This window comes from Manis javanica, chromosome 12 (genome assembly GCF_040802235.1).
Source record: "Manis javanica isolate MJ-LG chromosome 12, MJ_LKY, whole genome shotgun sequence".
Taxonomy (NCBI): Eukaryota; Metazoa; Chordata; class Mammalia; order Pholidota; family Manidae; genus Manis; species Manis javanica.
In genome coordinates, this window is record NC_133167.1 from 45,539,082 (window position 1) to 45,561,068 (window position 21,987).

The 21,987-nt window shown below is 42.2% G+C and overlaps 1 protein-coding gene across 8 annotated transcripts in view; it reads right to left on the minus strand.

Annotated features, from left to right (window-relative positions):
• SPATS2L (spermatogenesis associated serine rich 2 like) overlaps positions 1-21,987 on the minus strand; it is a 160,635-nt gene that overhangs the window by 14,724 nt on the left and 123,924 nt on the right. For 7 of the 8 annotated variants that reach the window (XM_073218564.1, XM_073218563.1, XM_073218558.1 and 4 more), the window contains 3 exons: positions 21,112-21,318; positions 19,629-19,764; positions 497-555 (listed from right to left, as the gene is read on the minus strand). In XM_073218564.1, coding sequence (XP_073074665.1) covers positions 497-555; positions 19,629-19,764; positions 21,112-21,318 — 402 coding nt within the window. The remainder of the gene's footprint in view (positions 1-496; positions 556-19,628; positions 19,765-21,111; positions 21,319-21,987) is intronic. The other variant, XM_073218562.1, reaches the window with a different exon arrangement.

Here is a 21,987-nt window from a genome sequence, read left to right on the forward strand (position 1 = left end):
TCGTCAGGCATCTGAAGTGCTTGAAAGAAACTCGAAATATATTAATGTAAGTAATTTACATATATATATTTAATGTATATATTAAATATATAAATGTAATTAACTGTGTTAAGGCAAATTTCAGTAAATTTCAAACAGGGCTAATATTTTAGGGGAATTCAGTTTGTTAAATGTGAGCTAGTGGAACCTAAGGGAGAAGAAGTGAAAAGGATTGTGTAAAATGTCCCTCGGACTCAAAAACTCAGCAGGCACCTAGTGTTTGTGGAAGCCTATTCTGCCGCACACCCTAGTCAGAGGACGCTACTCCCTATCCTTTGCCACCTGAGATCACTGAGGCTTCCAGGGGTAAGTGACTTGCCTAAGGTTGCAGGACTCATGAGCCGGGATTTCAGTGTGTATTTTAGGACCCCACTCAGAATCCATACCCCTGGTGGTCTGACCCAGGGATTGCTTCTAATTGGGAGGCTCCTAATCAAGCAGCCATGTGTCTACTTACTGGCTTCTTCTTTAACTTTATCCATTTCTGCCATTAATGAAACTTCTTTGTCAATGATGCTGGGGGTAAGAAACAAAAACAAAGGCAAAGAATTCTTAATCAAAGAGAAGTATTTAGTGAACACTGAAAATAAAAGAAAAATTATTTTGATTAAACAAAATACACAACAGCCATAAATATTTCTATGCTTTGGCGCCAGCAGCACACTGCCTTCCCCAAAATGAGGCAACATGGAATGGATGCTCCCGTAGTGACACTGTCACTATGCTGATTAAATCATTGTCAGCAAATCTAAAAAAAAACCTTTCCAGACTTTCAGAATTGCACTGCTTTGAATTTAAATTTGGGAGTATTTTTGCCCTCTGAATTCCAAAATTCCAAAACAGTATGATAAATGTTTGAAAAGCTGGCACTCAGATTACCGAGGTGTGTAGTTCTCAAATGTCTCTGTGCTTCACTCTTCAGATTCTGGCTGAAGGTGGCAAGGGGTGGGGGTGAGGTGGGCCCAATTCTGGTGCAGAAGGTCCTTGAGAAATATGGTCTGGGACAATCTACCCACATTCTCTACAATATGAATCTATGCTTTCTCGTTCCCCCAAATCAGCATTTCAAGGCTTATTATCTTTTTTCCATTACAGTTAATTTATTTTCTGGTTAGTCCTTTGGAAAGATATTACCTGCACAAAGTAAATAAGTATCTGAAAGTTCATTTTCTCCCATTTTGACTCTAGTTCTCCTCCTAGAAGCAACACATCTTCAGAAACCTCCTATATGAGTGATCCTTAAATAATATGTTTGAACTGCACAAGTCCAATTATATGCAATTTTTTCAGTAAGTGTATTTGAAAACTTTTTTGAGATTTGTGACAATTTGAAAAACACTTTCTTTTCTCTAGCTTACTTTTTATTGTAAGAATATAGTATATAATGCATGTAACATATAAAGTACATATTAATGAACTGTTCATGTTATCAGTGGAGCTTCCGGTAAACAGTAGGCTATTAGTAGTTAAGTTTTCAGGGACTCAAAAGTTACAAATGGGTTTTTGACTATGTGTGGGTTCAGTGTCCCTAACCCCTGTGCTGTTTAAGGGCCAACTGCATATCCTTTCACAGGTTTTTATGTATATGTAAATGTAGATTCCAGATTTTAAAAATTTTCATTTCAACCATAAGTATTTCAATATGCATCTCAAAAAGATAAGTATTTTTGGGTAATATAACCACAGAATTACTATAATGCCTACAAACATTAACAATAATCAATTTTAACTTGATGATTTTTTATCTATCCACTCAGTATTCAGATTCCTCTAGTTGTCACATACATTTTTTAACAGTTTGAACCATGACCTAAATAAGGCCCATTCACTGCAACTGGTTGATGTCTCTTAAATCAGTTTAAATCTATAAATTCCCTCATCTCTTTTCTTCTCCTCTGCAATTCATTTACTGAAGAATCCAGTTTGTTTGTTCCGTAGGCTTGTCCAAGGTCTGAGTTTTGCCAACTGCATCTGCATGGTATTATTTAATTCATTCTTTTATATTTTTATTTATATAAATTTGTTATGAGGTATAGAAATTTGATAAGATTCTGATTTGCTTCTTATTTCAGGAGGAATACTTTATGTTATATACTTTTATCAGCAGTTACATAATGACACAACACACTGGGATATATTCCTCCTGAAAAAAAAAATCAAACTTGAATATATTCAAATTTCCACATCTCATCACCAATGTATAGGAAATAAAAGCACACCTCTATTTTTTAAAATAATAGTACTAGTCATTGATTATCTTTCTTCCATAAAGAGACATTTTCCATGTCAACTATTTGGGTTATCATGAAATGCAGTTTGCATAGGGAAGGCAGGATAAATGCTCAGTTCTCTTTTTTACTTCTTAGTTTTCAAAGTGATAGTTGATTCCTTAGCATCCACCAAAAGTAACCCATGAGATGTTTTTGCTTGTTTGGATAGTTTAGTTAGGAACTCATCTCAGTGTGTTTCATTACACTGTAGTTATTATCTGTGTTACCACTCAGTTGTTCCATCAAATGTACTTTTCCTTCCCCAATCAGATGTTTTTCCCCTACCGTCAAATGTACTTTTAAAATATAAAGTGTGTTGAAAATTAATTTCCTCTTATAAGGAAATATTTTGTAATAATTGTCAAGGTAGGAAGCAGTTTCTGGGACACATCGATAGTTTTGGCGCTTTTCATCCGGATGATGTGACCTAAACACTTGGAGAGTGAGGACTATGTACTGAGGAACTCAGCTCTTTCCAACCAGGAAATCCTAAAGGAAAGAACTGATGTGTACTGAGAATACGAAATTCTCCAGAACTGGGCTCTAAGCCTAAGCCGTCAAGAATAGGTATCAGCTATTCCCCATGACGCATCTGACTTAAGGTTACTCGATATGATCACTTTGGTGTGACCAGCACATTAGGACACCTGAGCCTTACTTATATTACATAGTTATGATGTCAGTGAGGTTTTAATACAGGGAATACATGATACAGAAAGGTGTCTGGTGACAAGGAAGTCTTTATTCCACCTCTCTCCCAACTTAGTTCCCCTCCCTGAAGGACTCCATTGTTACCAGCTTCTTAACACTTCTTTCCAGAGACCAACTATTTATAAACCAGCATGTTTTTGCTAGTTGTATGAAATTCTGGGTTAGGTCAATAGGCTCCTGCTCCTGTGATTATGAGATATATTTAGATCTCTGCCAAGCTCACCAATATAGCCACAATAGAGTTGGAGTGTTTTCATTTGTTTGTTTGTTTGTTTTCATTCTACAACCCTCTTAGGGCAGTTCTATGCTAGTTTAGGCAAACAAGGCTAAGGGGTAATAAGCTGTCAGGGCAATACGGTGAGGACTTAAGGATCTGGAGTCAGGAGCCCACATTCTACAATCTGATTAAGCTACTCGGCCTGAAAAAATATTTTGAATTTTTATCCCCTCTAGAAAAGGAATCAGGAGAGGAAGAAGCCCGAGAGCTCTGTAGGGTGAAGAGTGGGAGAAATCACAGCAATGGGGGAGGGACAGAGAACTTCCAGGAGCCCAGAAGGCATGAGGAGCACACCCTGTGCGGAGCATGATGAGAGTCCTGCTGGGGACGTCTAGATCTTCACAGTCTGCCTGGTGGGAGTGGTCAATGTGTGCAAGTGCGCATGCACACACACACACACACACACACACACACACACACACACACACGGACACTGAGGAAGTGGCTGGGTTTCATATTTGGGTCAATGCAAGGCTGAACAGAGGGGAAGAGACAACAGCTTGAAGGCCAAGTGAGCACGAGCATGTTCAGTGCCACCCCTGCCCCCAGAAGTGGCACAAATCTTAGGGAGGGCTTCTAACAGCTACAGGACCGGGAACAGAAGCACAGGACAATGTTTTTGAAACATAAGTTAGCTGTAGTCCCCCAGCTGACTTAAGGTCTACAGGTCATGTGAGACTTGCCGGAACCCTGTGCTCCACTGTCTCCCCTGGGGAGTGAAGGAGGGCTGTGCAGGGATATGTCACAAAGAGTGTGAGGAAGGGGCGGGCTAATGGAACATTCGCCCACTGGATGCTGAGTGCCTGCGATACGCCAGGCAAGGGTGCTGGGGCTGGGACACAGCTAGGGATTAAAAAATGATTCCTGCCATCCCTGTGGAGCCCACACTCTTCTGAGGAGAGCCGAGAGGAAGGCGAGAGGACCTGCCAAACTTACTGGGGAAGAATGAAAAACAGATGGTGAGGGAAGAAAATGATGATGGTGAGAGGAAATGAGGCCTCCCCTACCCTGAGTCAACCAGAAGCCTTACAATTAGAATGTCTAGGTTTTGAGAGCATGTGAAGCTCACAACTAAAGGAGATGCGTTCACTGATGGACGACTGGATGTCTTTACACTTTCCCTGGGTGGGGAAGAGCAGAAAGTAGTGAGAAGGCCAGGACGGCCTCTCGCAGTCCCCCAAACAAGGCCACAGACCCCGGAGGCTGGGAACCCTGCAGCCTGTGGGTATGTTGGGTTGGGAGAAAGGCATAGGAGGAGACCTTTGCTAATTTTTTTACCAGCTTCAAGATCATGGTAGCTTTCTGTTTTTTAAATTTGTTAACATAATTATGTGCCTAGAATGTCTGCGAGATGGACCTTTGGGGTGTAATCCTTATCTCCAGTCTAACACAAATGAAATCAAGCTGGATGTTCATACAATGGTTAGTTCAGGCCTCCTGGGCTAGTGACAGGAGGGATGAAAGTTTCCACAATAAATTACTCGTCTGCCTAATGCCCACTTGAGCACGTAAAAAAGCCTGTGAATAGCATCAAACCATGCTTCCATTCCTCTGGATATTCCAACAAAGACTGTCCTCAAGCATCTTAGTAATTGAAGCACTGCTATGTATGCCTGATTTCAAAACTCGTGAGCCTGAGGGCAAGCCAAGGAATCTGTGCCGAGTCAGTGTCCTGCTCAGAACTGAGCCACAAATGCAAACCTGGCTCCAGTGCCCGACCAAGGCAGCTCCCTTGCACCTTCCTCATGCACCGCAATAAAGGAGCACCTAAGGTTTCCCTTGGGTTTTGTTTGTAAGGCAGCAGGCCTGCCAAAGGGAAGAATGCTGTGGGAAGTGGGAATGAAGGGACGAAGTTGCAAAGGTCTGGCAGGCCGTCAGACAGTGTGGAGCCAGCATCACACCAAGCTGTGACCCAGACACCAAAGGAAGGGTCAGAGAGGGAAGACTGCATCTAAAACCTCCCAAAGGTGCACAAGGCCTGGTGTCACATCCTGCTGCACGAGGAATTTCATCAGTGCCATTTGCAGCTTTGTAAAGGTACTAAGACCAAGATACACACTGAAGTCCTGCCTTACAAAAAACAACTCTGCAGACTGGGTAAGGATGTAGAGTGCTGAGCACAGACAGAGGGCGCTGGGTGAGAACGGAGGGTGATGGGGGAGGATAGTGGGTGCTGGGTAAGGACAGAGGGTGCTGGGTTAAACCCTGGTATGGAGTTGCCAGACATAAAGGCAGAAGGGAGGGTCTTTGAGATGAATGACCTCAGAGAGCTGTCCAATCACAGGAAAAAATCACAGTGTTGTGGACTACCTTCTTGCTGGGGAAGCAGACAAGTCACACACTCACTTTCGAGGTATGCCTGTGTAGACAAATGTCAGCCCTGAACTTCTTCAACATGAGAACTGATGATAACTAATACTTTCTGAGTGCTTCCTGTGTGTGAGGCACATTAGGTGGAGCACCAGTGCCTCACTGTGATGATCTTGTTTAAGCTTCACGGCACCCCAGGGGGTACAAGCTCTCCTCACCACAGGGCCTTGGCACATGCCCTTCCCTCTGCTGGAAGACTACTTGTCTTCCCAACTTTGGCTTTCCTCATCTCATTACCTTTGAGTCCTCCTTAATCATCAATTCTTCAGAGAAACTCTACATTTAAAAAAAACTTTTGCTCAACTTTATGATACTAGATTGTGGTTTGCTCAACAAAAACTGCTTGAGAGTGATGAATGTAAAGGAAGACAATATATTCATTCTCCTATGGGATAATAATGAAACTTTCTTAATTGGTGTACTGCAATGCTTGCATATAAATCATGTTTATGCAAAAATTTGTATAATTTTTGTCACTGATGGAATCTAATCATTTGAGACATAATAAACTTATAAATAAAGTACAACAATATCCACCAAACCACAGAGGCTTTTGGCTCAGAATCACAACAGGGTGTTGATGATTCTGCTTGCAAGTGGTGGTGGTAATAAATTATTGAGATTTGTGCTTTCTCCCCACTAATCATTTGCAATTCGAGGTTTTGAATATTTGTGCTTTTCAGTAGTGATCCTCTGTACCTGGAGGAATACACAGAACTCTCACTGGCTTTTCACTGACCACTACAAGTTCTCTGAGCCGTGGGACAGAGTCCTCCAGAGGGCACCACACTTAGGGTACATCGAACATGTTCTACATAAACTGAGCTCACACAAAACCCATGCTGACCTCACATGCTTTGGATACGCCCTTTATCCTTCCCCAAAACACATCTCATTTAACCTAAACTGCCTGGAGAGTAAAATTTTATTCTGTTGCCATAAGGAACCTTTTATTATTAAAGCAATAAGGTGTAAGGAGAAGATTACCATGGCAAAGGCTTTATGGTTTATTATATAGTTAATCACAGAGATAAAGTGTCATTTTATAAAAATGTTTCCACTGTCTCCATTCCCTTCTATAGAGGAGTAATAATAACAATAATAAAAAGAATCAGAAAGGCACTTCAGCAGGGATAGATTTATCATCTTCTGCTCTTTAAATTCAAAAACTAAGACACTGAATGACAAGACCGCTTCATCTGGAAGCTGGCACCAGCCACTCACGTCTGGGGTGCTTCATTAATAAAGATGCCACGAGAGGGAGCAGCCGCAGGACTGCCAGTGGGTGATAAGCTGGCGAGCAGAGCCGGCCGGTGGATATGGAGGAATGAAAGCAGAATTTCAGAGGAAATCTACAGAAATCAATCCGCAATGGCAGCCAGAGTTAGATGTTAAAGAGTCAAAACTAGGCCACATTTCATCTCCCAGAGTTTGCCTCAGGGAGGCTATAGTGAGAGAAGTTGGCAGGGACCCTCTCATCCCAGACAATTTTGCTTCAGGACCTCCTTGTGGATGGAGAGCTCCAGCTGGAGCTACCTTAACTCCCCGGCTGCACAAAGCCAGCAGCGTTGGGCCTCAGGCAGGAGACAGGCCCCAGCAGGTGTAGGCAGGGCGTCCCACTGAGATAGAGCTGCCTGTTCCCCAGTCCTTCAGAGAAAGAAGGCGGGAATTGCTGGGAGAAGGGATTCTAATGAATGCTTAGGTGATGTGTCTGCTTTCTGGCCTGTACCAAAAGGCATAAAGCATGCAAACGCGTTAACAAGCCATCAAGCCAGACTTTCCATATAAAGAATTTCTGTTTCTTTCACTAAAGAGTAAAACATTTTACTCTAACCCTTGTAAAAACATTGCCCCTAACCCTCCACTGTGGGCTCTGCTCCTTATGCCTTGGGAGTAGGAACTGGGACTGCCCAGAGGAGGCCAGATGAGCTCCTGGCAGGATCAGTGGCCACTCTGTGGGCTTTGAGCTGGGATGCTGGAGCTGATGGAATAGGCTGCCTGTACCACCCAGGGGTTTTGGCATCTATGCACGAGAGGGTTTGCCCACCAGGTGGAGAAACTCCTTTTGACACTGAAGGTACTGTTACCACAGATGCCTTTTCCAGCCCAACTTCCCCAGTGTTACCAGGACTTCTCTGACCCAGGGAAAGACCACCTAGGAGTTTCAGCTTACTCCTTTCTCAGCTGTCACTGCTGTCAACAAAGCTTGTGTCTCGGGCTTGACAGGCACAAATGCAGTAAGACCATGTGCCCTTCTCTTCCTAGGCAGGAGGCCCGGCAGCTCTAACACTTACGGCTGGTGCCTGCACATGGCGCCCATGCTCTGGCGTGCTGCCACTTCCAACACCTCCTTTCTCTTCTGCTTCCTGAAGGGTACCAGTATATGCCACTCCCTAATGGGCACTTTGGTATGTTGATTAATGTGAGGTGAGGCACCTGAACAATAGCAAATGCAGGGAGAGGCTTTCTCTGAACTCCCCTTACCTGCCTGAAGACAGAACTCAATCATTATAAATCCTCCACCTCCCCAGGAGTTTCACCAACCAGGCGGTTTGCTGACTCTTGTCACAGGAGAGGAGACTAGAAGTCAACACCATACCCAGATGCATGTTGCCACAAATTAGTCCCACCTTCTGTCTATTCTAAGGGCCCCTTCATCTTTCCTAAAAGCCACTTAATCTCCCTTAAGGGGCTTACATCTCCTCCCCAACTCCCCAGCCCTTTCCCTGGTAAGATGGTGTTTACCCCTGAATTCTAAGCCACCTCTTTGAGTTATTCATTTTTCCCTGGATGTCTCCCAATGTAGAGGTATACATCTAATTATTAATAAACTGTTAATAAACTTGTTTGTTTTTCTCTTGTTAATCCCTCTTTTCTTAGGAGTCCCAACTAAGAACTCAGAAGGGTAAAGGGAACATTATTTTTCCTCCCCACATCCCCCAGCCTGTCCCCTCCCTTGTACTCTGTATGCTGGTCACTGTCCTACCACTCACCCCATGATTCCTTTTCCTCCACTTGCTGTGTGATCGTGTCCTCAGAAGTCCACCCCAGGACCCCCTCGCCTAGCCCACTCCACTTCTGCCATTGCCAATACAACTCCAGGCTGGTTATCGAGTAGCTGGCTCTGTTAAGTTCTTAGTTGGGATTCTTGGGTCTGTCATCTTCTCTGAACAGATCTTTGCATTTTGGGCTTACAACAACCTGTATTCTTTTCAGAACTGGTGTTCTTTATTCTGAGGGCTGGAATCCTGAAGTGATTTAAATCACAGTTAATGAGTGTTTTGTCATGCTTGTCTGAGGTGCATTGCTGGAATGAGGCACGTGCAGATTTAGCATAAGGACTAATTCCCAACACTTGTAAAATCCTGGCATTCCTCAAAAAGGACAGAGTTAACTGAACAAACCAACTGCAGGGATTCCTTTTTCTTCTTGATATTTTTTAAATGACATTAGATTGCAAAATATTGTAAATTCTATAAACCCCACAAAACCACATATTAAGCTAAAAAATCTATATTCTTCATATACCTCTATTTAGACTTTTAATATGATTTTGCTTAGTAATGTAATTTCTTATCTTTGCTAATTATCTCTTTGTTTTCCACAGAGATCATACTTCATGGAAAGTAGCTGTATTTCAGTTTCCATAGCTATAAAAATTATATGATTTACCACCACCCCCTTGAACAAAAAAAAAACAGAAGTAAAACTACACCTCTGGGAAAAGAAAGCAAAGTTTCAACTGTGGATGTTCACGTCTTACAGCACAAGGGCACCATTTACGGAACTGAGGTAACACACCTCACATTTTTACTTCAGTTTACAAGCTCATTTAAAAAAAAAAGGAAAATATAGAAAGCAGGATACAATATAACAAATTTCAAAATGAAACAAAATAAGGCAAAGTATGTCTTTGCCTCATATCCTAAAGAGAGCCAACCACTCTCAACACTGCTGCATTTCTTTTCAATTTTTTTTCTTTTGGGGGTGTGAGCTGGGGATTGTTGAACACAAGTAACTTAAGAACAGAAACTAGAAGACACCGATGTGGCGCAAGAAGCTACAGAAACGCTGGCCCACATCCAGCCAAGGCTGCCGGCCGAGCTGAGAGTGTGCCTGGCCTCTGGGTGGGCTCCCAGGGTCCTCGGCTCTCACGGAAAGGGGAGGGGCGGGACGGCTCTCCCCCCACCAGCATCTCTAGTCTCCCACGCTGCCGCTCCTATTCAGGAACTGCCCTAGCCCACTGCCTTCCCAATAATAAATGTTACATAATAAGAGTATAAAATATTTAAAAATATTTTTAAAAAATTTAAAATAATAAAATATTAAACCCCCTGTACTAACTTTTTATTTTAAGAGGTAGACTTTCCTAATCTTTAGTATACAGATTAACAGTAGTACACATATATGATCCAAACATATATTTCTTGGTGTGAGAGGGATGTGCTCAAGATTCATTCATTCACTGATGGAGTGAGACAGGGAATGTACTGCTCCCCAAGCACACTGTGGCCTCTCTTGCTTCTGGTTCCAAGTGTTGTTTCCTCTGGCTGGAATCCTCTCTCTCCCTTTGCAGTCGAGCAAATTTCTAGTCTTCTTTCAGAAGCCAGCTCAAATGTCACATCTGCCACGGGCCCTCCCCTAACTAACCAGTCAGTGTAGACTTTCTGCTCCTCTGTACACAGCTCCATTACCGTTTTTGCCATACAGCATTACACAGCTTGCTTCTGTCTACTCTCTTTAGAACTTGGATTTTTTTTTTTTAGGAAAGAGATTGTCTTTTAACCCTCAGTATGTTTAGCAGTGCTTCCTCAAGTGTGGTCCTTAGACCACTTACACTGGTACCCACTGTACTCATTAAAGGCAGATTCCTGGGCCCCGCCTGACACCTACAGAATCAGAGTCTCTGGAAACAGAGCCCACATGCTACCCGTGCATTCCAAAGTTTGAGAAGCACCAGCATGTCACACATGCATCTACCTGTGGGGTGGGTGAATGAAGAAAGGCAAAGAGAAGGTGGAGAGAAGGCCTGGCAAGATGTGAAAGGGGAAGGGGGCTGATCTGATCTGGTGTCACCTGTAGCCCTTCAGAATCAGGGGTCCTTCTCTCTTTATCATGCAGTGAAAGGTAAAAAGCTGTGATGAAATATCCAAGACTCATAGCTGGGATCTGCTGCACATTAAATAAATAGAAAGGGAAAGTGTCTTGATATAGAGGGGAAGAAGTCTACTAAATGCTTATCTGAAAGGGAAGAGAACCAACCTAGATTGAACTTCTGTCATGGGTCAGGCTAGAGATTTTCTAGTATAATCTGAGAAATGCATATCTTGTACACGAATCTTCATAAAACCCCTAGAAACTGACAGCATCCCTATTTTTTAGCTGAGCAGTTTAGAAACTCAACCATCTTCAGAGCTAGAATATGTGAAGATGAGATTTAAACCCTATTCTAACTAACGCTACACCTCATGCCTCCTAATTAAGTGAATAATAAGCCTCAGAAAATGTGACTTCTGTTACAATATGGCCTGCTAACAACCAGAGATTTACAGTCATTGGAGGAACAATGTAGCATATACACAAAGAATTCTTTTGAGTTGCTTTTATACGATTTGTTGCTGTTCTAGCTGACAAATTGCCCCCAATAACTCCTTGGTTTCGCTCTAAGAGACTAGAGTCTTGCTCTGTACCAGCCCAATAAACAGAAATAAGCTCCAAGATCCATTTTGAAATTGTGATTTAAGACATCCCACATTTTAAACTGTAACTTACTTTATATTTATAAAGTAACATACAAGAACAAATTTGTTTACTTTCCCAGTGAAAATAGATTATGTTGTAAATTTTAAACACACACACACACACATACACACACACAAAAGATACATATTCTCCCTCTGGGATTGTATAGATGGGACAAATGGCTTAATTCCTTTTTATATTTCTCTTCCATGGTGACAACTAACAATTCCTATTCAAGAGCATGTCACCGAGCTGGTTTGATTGGTAGCTTTCATTGACTGAAAAGATTCAGAAATCTTTTCAGATTTCAAGCTGAAATCAGTATCAAATTGTTGTCCTCCAGCTCTTACTGTGGGTCTATTATTCCCCAAAGAAGGCAGCAGTGAAAGGAAAGCTGGCCTCCAATGCTAAGTGTGCAGCTGACATAATGTATGGAGGTAATCACACATGTAGCTCAGAAAGGCTATTAATACAAGGTGCTATTTATGCTGGTTTCCTGGGGACTATACCAAAACCAAAAAGGCCAGTTCCGTACTTTTTTTTTTATCAACCAGCTCTTCCTTCATGTTGAGTGATTCACTCAGTCCTTGCAATGACCCTGGGGAAATATTGAACGCGGAGAAAAACCTCGGCGAGGAAAGAAAGCAGGAACTGAAGCTTTCACCTCTAAAGAGCAAGCTGCAACTCTTTAGAGTGACACATATTCACAAACAAGGCAAGATTTGCAGTACAGTGTACCATGGGGACCTTCCTTAGTTACAAAGTCATAGGAACCTTGAGTTCTCCATGTATATGGTATTTACCCTTTACACAATTTCAGAATGGATCCTGGAGCTTATTTCTGTTTATTGAACTGGTACCAGTCCAATAAAGGAAAAGGAGTCATTTTGGGCAATTTGTCAGCGAGGACAGCAACAGAAACCATATATACAGCTCTCTTGAGGCACACATGTATTTATTAGCCTCTTCGGTTATTGTCTCTTGATATCCTTTGCCAGATGTACATTCATTTCCATGCTGCACATTCTTTTAATATGCTGGCATAATCTCGAATATTGGGTGTAGAGAGAAGGGACAGGTTTTGTTTAATTTCCATCATATGGTGCTTTGTACAAGTCACAAGCAGGTAGGCCCTTAGAAAAACCATTTGATATGAAGGAAAGGGATGAGTCTTAAAGCCTTCTTTGTACAGGCTTTGATCAATGGGTAGATTATATTCATTTCCAGAGCACAAGGACATAGAGACTTATTAAATTTCTTTTAAAAACCATAAAAATTACAATGCAAACTCTTGATTTTGGTTTTCATTACACATATAGTCCAAGGAGCTGGCAAAATCTAGCAGTCATTTAAGACACTGCTGATATTTTAATAGGGAATTGACGTCTGTAAAAATTATTACATAACAATGCTAAATAGCTGAAAAGATTCCTAACGTCAGCTCCCTACTGGTAATCCCATTACAAACATTCCTTGCTGCATGGTGCAGAGAAAAGCATCACTTTTTTATGGACTGCACGATCCCCACATACTTTTCAGGCTGGTGGTGCACTAAGAATGCATGCTATTTTAGCCACGTCACTTTAAAATGGAGTCTCTATGCTTTACCCATGCTTACGTCAAATCCTCCATGTGACTGAACTCAAAACCCAGGTTTGCTTGTGTCACAGAAGTGCGACACAGTTCTGATTCCAAGTCCTGTTTCACCTAACACATATTTTTCCTATGCTTATCTAACCTGACTATACACAGTGCCACAATTCTGATTCTCTTAATTAGGAGAGGGTAATTAAATGGTCAACGTGCATTTGTTCATCCACTACTGCTCAGTAAGAAACGCAAGAAGACTTTCTGTTTTCATTCAGTTTAAATAGCACAAGGCACAGTTTAAAGGCACACCTGAGGATGTCACTGGCATGAGAATAGCTGGACATATGCCATGTATGCCCAGGAACACTTAAGTAATTTTGCTGCCTGACTGAAGACAAAGAAAAATATTAATCTCCTAAACAGATACTTAATGGAACAATTCCCTACTGTTATTTATCATTACACGCCTCAGATCTTCATCCTAATCCTGAGTTTTATTGGTTTTATTGTAATATTTGGTTTTATTGTAAAATGAGAACAAGATGCAGGTAGAGACAGAATGGCTAATGAAAGTGAGTTTTATTGGTTTTATTGTAATATTTGGTTTTATTGTAAAATGAGAACAAGATGCAGGTAGAGACAGAATGGCTAATGAAAGTGAATGCCTATTGTTAAATACAACCTCTGGTTCTTAATTTTTCCATTTTCTCCTGAGAACTGAGTTGAAACCTATAATGAAAAATAGACAAAAATAGCAAAGCCCTTGTTTTTTCTACGCTTCAATATAATTGTTTTTCTGGTCTTAAGGAGACCAAAACATAATTTTGACCTTTCAAATGTGTAGCTAGGTTTATGTTTCAGGCCGCATGGGAAAAAGGATTCCCTACTGCACTGATATGAAAAGAAAAGACACTACGATTATGCTTTTGGGTATGTAAATAACTGGAAAGGAAGTTTCCTCTCTCACCCCTCCAGTGGTGGGTTAGGAGGGCAGCTGGGGCAGGGCGGGCAGGGCAGGCAGGTGCTCAGAGGTGTCGTGAAGGGAGGAACCCCTGCCCTTCCCTCCGGGAGCCGCAGGCAGCGAGCAGCACCGGGTACACTTTCTCTCACTTTCCTCTCACCCAGGCTTTGTCACCATTATTGATGTCTTGGGACAGGTAAGTCCTAGTTATGGGGTGGGGAGTGGCTGTCCTGTGCATTCCAGGGATCTTCCTCCTGGATGCCAGCAGCACTCTCTCCCCACAGTTGTGACAACCAAAGGTATTTCCAGACTTGCCAAGAGTCTCATGGTGAGCAGGGGGGCAAATTCTCCCATTGAAGAAGAGTGCTCAGTGTCACTCCCCACTTTGCAGGATTCTCAACCCACAGTTTTCAACCACAAATGCACAAAAGGATCACCTAGAATTCTTTGAAAAAACCAATGAGAACCTATTCCTGGGTCCACTTCAGACCAGTGACACCAGCATCTCTGGGAGTGGTACCTCGGTCAAGAACGACCACAAAGCTCTAAGGGTTTTAATTATAGTGTATGCATCCACATATACTTCGGAATGAAGTAAATATCAATTTACAGGCACCATCTTTCAGTCAATGTTAAGTAATTCACAAAGAGAACAAATAAAATGCCCAAAGAGCAGAGAAAAACCAGGTGTTTAGCATTAGATAGAAAGCCAGGTATTAACCAAAAAGCGTTAAAAGCTCAGGGAACAGCTGGGGGAACCGACCAATGAGGAAAGAATCCTGCTATGTGATAAATGAGCCAAAGAAGAGACCCTCTTTTATTTGGACTCAAATGGAAGTTGTTCCAAGGCTGCCCCCAAGAATTTGACATTATTTGGGCACCCAAGGAGCAGCAAGCTGGGATGTGGGACACGTTGCTGCATTGCCTCTTCTGAAATGCAAGAGGCCCCTGGCATTGTCCCCCTTGCGAGGCCTCCAGCCCACATCCCAGGGTAAGGACACACTATCAGAAATGTCACAGTGATGCTATCTGGTCTGTGTGTGGGGCCGCCTGCTGACCATTCGGGGGTCTGTGTGTGGTTTTGCTTGGCCACCACCAGCGCTTCCAGAGCAGATGAGAGGCCTGTTTTGGAGTGGGATTTGAGGGAGGCTGGAAGAGGATATACTTATTTCAAAATAGCTTTTTCTTCAGCCTGAAATTCTTCCTTTCGAGTTACTTGTTTGAGAGACTCTCAACAGACTCTGTTACCATTTGTTAACATGTAAATATGTCACTTTGGGAAGGGGGACCCATGGCCGTCAACAGGATGAGGTCATCATGACACAATAGTGAGTCTCAGTGGTTAAAGAGGAGAAGGGGATAGGGACGTGGGGACTCCATGACAAGTGGCTGTCCTGCAGAGAGGGACATCATGGGGGATCCCCTGGCCTGTTGGGGACAGCAGGAGCTTCCCGTCTTTGCTGTGAGGGAGGAAACGCCAGGGTAGAGAGAAAGTAGGCAGCGAAGGGGTAGCGGGCAAGTGCTTCCCCTAGGAGTTGCTGAAACTCCTGACCTAGTCCAAATTTTGCTTAATCGAGACCTGGCACTGCTTCAGGAAAAAAAATACCATGAGGTACAGGAACATCTGGCCCCTCTGTACAGAATGCATGCTTTGACTATCTCTCTTTCCTATTCGAAAGCAAAGCAGCCTAAAAATACTGTCCCCTCCAGCCCCTGGGTGCACTCTCTACCCCTCTGCCTCACTACCATCTTCTATTTTCTTTAGGGGTGGGGGTACTTTTAATTAGATATCAAATGGACAATAGCACCTAACAATTTTTACAGTGCTATTTCAGAATCCTTTCTCTCCCAGCATATCGCAGAACTATCCAATATTACTCTCTTCCCTCAATATTTTTTGAATTTGATGTTTCATGGCTCATTTTAAGCCTTTACCGCCAACTTGGACACGCACACACACACACCGATTTCTGATGAGAAGCTGGACTAGTTTGCACACAAAGCCATTAAATCTGGCAGCTATGACACCAAAGGATGAGTGTTCTCCAGTTGTGGTAGGGGGCCAAGCGTGCAGAAAGCAGCTGTTTCATGTTACTCTCTGATGTGACTTTTCACACAGCCGCTTGTGCTACAAAATTTATTTTCTGTTAAGACATATTGTGAGAGCATTGTGTCATCTTTGCTCCCCTCTCAAATACCCAATTCTTTCTGGAAAAATGGGAATGATCCATGTAATGGTCGTTCAGCCCCTGTGTAACCGTGTCCTATGTTAAATGCCAACTTTGACATTATAATTTAGCTAGTTAATGGTTTTCTCCAATAATTGTACTGAATAAACTATTCTTCACAGCCAGACTGGAAAGGAGAGTGTTTAGTTGACTTTACTCACTTGGTTCTAAGCATGTACAAACAAGGGCGTTCTCCCAGCCTCACAAAATCTGTCACTCCCATGAATTCCAGCAGGGTTTGGGGGGAATTCAGCCTGGATCATCTCCTGAGGCTGGCCCTTGGGTAGCAAAGTGAGTGTTTAGAATATCTTACCTGAGTGTTTCTATTTGCTTCTGAACTACACGCAATGCCGGCTGAACGACTGCGACAGAGCCGAGCAGCCTGAAGGAAGGAGAGGAGCAGAGCTAGGAGGGCATGGTGGCCTGTGCACCCAAAGACTGGGCATCTGTCTCAGAACCAGCACTCTTTCTGGAAATCTCCAGATGATGGCCCACACCCTCCAAAGCTGGATATGCGTTCCAAGGTAATCCTGAAGTTTTCCATTGTATTAAATGAATGGCGCTGCATTTAAATTCTCTAATGCCCAGAGGTGGTGATTTTACCACCAGTAGGAAAGCTTCATTTTTTTAAACATTTAAGCTGCCTTCTTCAATTCTGTGACCTGCTGTTTTTTAAGAGCACCACATCCCTGAAATTCCTCCTTCCCTCCTCCTCAGAGGCAAGAGGGAGGCTTTATTCGTACATCCTCATGTTGGCTGGGCTGCAGGCTTATTTGGAACAGAGGCAAAGTTTTTCCATTTGGCAGAAATGCATGTTAATGGCTGATAAAAAATGCTTTTTTTTTAAGTTAACATTTATGTAATGATTAGGATCATTTTTATTAAGGACTGGATAAGAAAACGTGCTCGTATTTTTTCATTTTGTAGCAATATCATACAGAAAATGGTTGATCTCAATGTTTTCTTCTTTAGTTTGGAGAAAAAGTGCCATTTTCTCAAGTAGGTGACTTTTACACAGTAGTAGTACTTGGCAGAGCTCATTGAGAAGTGATCCTTCCCATCAGTTTAAAATAAACTGTGAATTACACGCAGAGGAAAGATATACAAGTTCCCTGGGTGCTGACTTCCTTAGCCCCACACTCTCAGCTTTTGAGGAGTAAAACACTCAAAATATCTGTTATAAATCTCAAGCTGTCTTATGACCCATGTGATGTTCATTTACTAAGGAAATAAAATAAAAAAAATAAAAGAACACATTGCAGCTAGAGGGAAGAAGTAATCTGAGGTCACCGCTACACTTTGTCAATTGGATGTGAGTCACTCAGATGGAAGGTATCGCACAGAGCCTCAGAGGAAGAGTTTGTTCTAAAATGCCACACAACAGGGTCAGACAGAGTGGTCTTCTCTGAGCAGCTAACTAATGCCTCCAGACAGAGGCTGGCAAACTACGACCCCCATGAGCCAAATCTGGCCCCCTGCCTTTCTGCATTACCTCCGGCTGCTTTCAGGCTGTAACACTGGAGCTGAGCAGCTGCATGGAGACATTAGAGCCTGTAAAGCTTAAGGTATTTACTAGCTGGCCCTTTACAGACACAGTTTGCTGACTCTGGCTCTAGAGGACAGGCTGGGAAGTTGAGTGTCTCTATACATATGTATTAGAGTAACTGAAGGATAGATTGGAAAGGTCACAGAACTGTTAACATTTGAAAACCACCACCACCACCACCAATAATGATAACACCTTTCATTTGTACAGCATCTTTACCTTCTCTAAGTACTTCTAAACATATTCGTGGAGTTTGTGTTGAACAAACAGTAAGGTTACAATCTCATAAAACAGAGAAGAATCCCATTAGGGTCACGGTGCTGTGACAGGGTGGTCGTAAATGATTCTTCACTGAATTGAATGAAAGGATTTGGTTTTCTTTCGAGTCCCTGATGTCTTATGCACCCTTGGGATCTTATATGCAGTAGATGGTTTAAAATGCATATTTTAAAGATGCATATTTAAAAGATGGTAAGAATTTTAAATTGTTAGTGTTAAGCGTGATCCTTACTTTTACATGACTCTATAATCAGCTACAAAGCACATCAGTGTCAAAAGAAGGACTTGGAGAGGAAAAATATGCAGAAGATGTGACCAAATTCTGAAATCACTGGGAGGCCAATGATAGAACAGGGAACAAGTACAAGTTATCTGAGTCTGAGCATTACGGATGTGTGTTTTGTCTTAGATTTTGTCTCTTTAGAGTCTTGATTTCCCTCTGGGGAATCCTAGCTCTTCAACTCTCAGTTCAGGGGCTTAAGGTGGGGTTCACACCACCAGTAACTCTGTGACAGGCACAGGACTCTGACTGGTTAGTGGGAAGAGACTAGCCACAGAGACTGGCCTAGAGACAGATACATGAGCCACCCAGCCAATTGGAGCTGGCTCTTGGGCTTTTGTTGGACTGCTGGAGATAAAGTTCCCTCTCAGATCACAGGCACTGGGGATTATAAAAGCCTGGAGCTGCCAGGGTCATCTTCACTGCCACATGGAGAGATCATGCCTAAAAATGAAGCCAAAAATAAGCAAAACCAGGAGATTGTGGGAGACCCTGAGAGAGGAAAGGAGGGAGAGGAGCAGGAAGGAAGAAAGGGAGGGGAGGGGAGAGAGAGAGAAACTGAATCCTAGTAACACTTTGGGCTTAGAACCAGAGGGCCTACAGGGATCTTCTGGAATTTTCACGTGCATCAGCCAATAAATCCCCTTTGTCATTAACTAGTGGACTTGAGTTTCTGTCATTTGAAACTGAGTCTTGATTGATAGTGAGAACATTTTTCTACTGATAATAACTTAATCTTTGCTAACAGATACTTCATTCCATTTGTGGACATGAGCAAATACACAGAGCTCAAAGAAATGTCTTCCATCAAAATAATTGCAGAGTGGGACAGAGCTGGGCAGGCAGGACCCAAACCACATCAAGGTACTATTTCTTAATTTCAGTTTTAAAGTTACTCAAGAATGGGATTCTATCACTGGATTCACATAAGATATTATTGAGTTTTGCTAAGGGATTTTTTCTTATTTTATAATGATAAGGCTGGAAAATATATTTTCTTAGTAGCACTCATGATATAAACCTTCCAGAGATTTGTCAAAAATATCGTCTTTTTTGTTCTTTGTTGAGATTGTGTTCTACATCATTCACATACTTTTGAGTCAACTTCAAACTCTAATGAATTATGTGTATGAGGTTTCTTTTTATTCAAACACTTTCTCTTCTTTTTTATTTCCAAGATATATATGCCTCTGCTTGCAGGGCTTTAAAAAATTTGCTGAAGGGTGGTTCTGTGATGTTTATGTATTAAATAAACAACGATTTCCATCTGATGCTTTTACCTGTAGGAACAGCTCAAGTGCCACACATTTATGGTTTCTAAGTCAAATTACTTACCAGTTGTGTAATTCAGCAAAGGCAGCTTTGATTTTCTTCACTGAACTATCCACTTCTTCCTTGATCATGACACGGTATCTAGTGAGAGACACAGTGCAGCGCTGCAAATCCTTCACTGATTTCTCAATATTTGGGCCTAAAATTAATGTCAAGGAAAAAAAACTATTAACTTGAATATTTTATCTTTTTATTTGTGAGCTAAACATCAACCAGAAAGCAACTAACTCACCCCTGGCCAATAAAAAGAAAGAGATTTATTTTTTGTTTTTCAAGAGGTTGTTTATAACCCAGTATTTAAAAGCCAGAGTGAGTGGTTTGTATGGCCCCTGAGGTGGCTGGGGTTTCACCGGGTGGGGGGGTGGGGTGGTCTCTTGGCAGGGGGTGGGGGCGGGCAGTAGGAGCACACTTGTCTCCTTTGCTCTTGGGTGAGAGGCTCTGATCATTATTTTCTATTACAAACTGCAGTTTCTTAGAATCTAATATGTCTAAAGGCCATTTGTGCTGCTGGCTCTCTGTGTCAACACCACTTCCATGTGGTTAAAAGCCAGCAGGGCTTCTGGAGAGGAAGGTGACACAGAGACTGGGAGACGTGCAGATGAGCTTGGGAGGATGGAGCACTGGTGCCAGGTACTTTGGCTTTGGCCCCATCAGTCCTGAGCCAGGCCTGTAATTGTAGCCGCAGCACTTAAAGAAGCTCTCGGGGCACCAAGCTCGCCTGATTTCCTGAAACTGTCACCATAGTTACAGATAGTGCAGAGCAAATAGGCAAACTGTTCTTATCCCAACAAGGCCATGTTTCTGAGAAGAAAGAACTCTCCTTCCAGAAAAATGGGAGAGTATATCAAACTGAAACCAAGCAAATCAGATACAGCAGAGGCTGCATGAAAAGAATGCTAATCTGGGAATCAGAATGGAAGTGATTTAGCCCCTTTCATTTTTAACAGCAGTTACATATAAAGTATATCAAAGTGAAAAAAATAATAAAAACAGTGTGTCAAATATGAAACGTTCTTGCAGTGTTATGTTGCCTGAAGTTCTAACACAACTGAACTTATGTGTCCATCATACCTGAAGAAGACATATTAGCCTCCAGACTCATCTTCATTTAATGCAAGGTAAGTACCTGTGTATCAGGAAAACACTCAGCATTTGCATTTCTAAAAGAGCTCTTGCATTAACATTTGCTTTATAAGGTATCACGGCAGAAAGTATCTGTGGTGCAAATTCACCCATGCCTACAAAGAGAAGAGTGGCCACAGTGGGGCAGAGAAAGGGGATGTGATTTCTCTTAAACACTCAAGACTTTGGATTAACATGGGAGGGATCACATCTTTCCTTCAATCCATGTGGGTCACAAAAAGAAAGGCACTTTCACGTGTAACTCTCTTCACCAAGCAGCATCATTTGGAAAGGTCTGTCATTCTGGCACTTCTCTGTGTGTGCAAAATATGGTGAATCATTTGTGCAAAAGAAATCACTTTACCTCTTTTCTTTGCCAACTCATCTGGCTTTATTTCAAGATGAGCTGCAGGGGCATTGAACTTAACAGGAGATGTTTTTGGCTTAGGCTTGCTTGGGTTACAAGGCTGCTCAGCTGACCACTGTAGGCCATCTGACCTCTCTGGTGTTCCATGTATAGCTTTGGGGATCCCATCTAAGGATAGTTTCTGTTGCAGTGGTCTGTTGCCTTCTGTAAGAAAACACCAAATAATGACTGTGAAGTGATAACACTAAAAACACTGATGATGAAGTAATGGGGGGATGCCAAGATTTTTGTTTGGGTTTACATATTGGCAATAATGCCTTTTATTGCAAACAGTCGAGAAACTGTTTTAATAGAATCTCCAGAAGACTAAAGGATATACTAGAAATATGAAGAGCCTTGGACTTGGAGTCAGAAGACCTGGGTGAGTGCTTTGGCTCTGGTAATCACTTTCAGGGTGACCCTAGGCAAGTCACTTTACGTCTCAGAGCCTTGGTTTCCTCACCTGTAACTATCCAGGAAGGTTTATTACAAGGCTTATGTGAGATAAACAGGGTTTTACTTTATCTTAGGCATCTTGCAGTACAATTTCATATTGAGGCTATAAAAAAGTAGCCTTCCTGCCTCCAAGTGTTCCATTAATATCTTGTGATATTTTACTCTGAATTAATGAAGGCAGAAGAATGATTGGAGATAGAGCAAGAATGAAGTGACAAGAGGTACTGTAATAATTTCATCTAATTTGTGGAGGGATTAAATCAGGAAACATCATCATCATATCTCAACTATATTTAAAATCTAGGGAGTCAGATTCTCTCTGGAGTTTTAATAGATGTGGCAATAAATTAGCAGCATGTTGCTTTTGACATCTTTTAA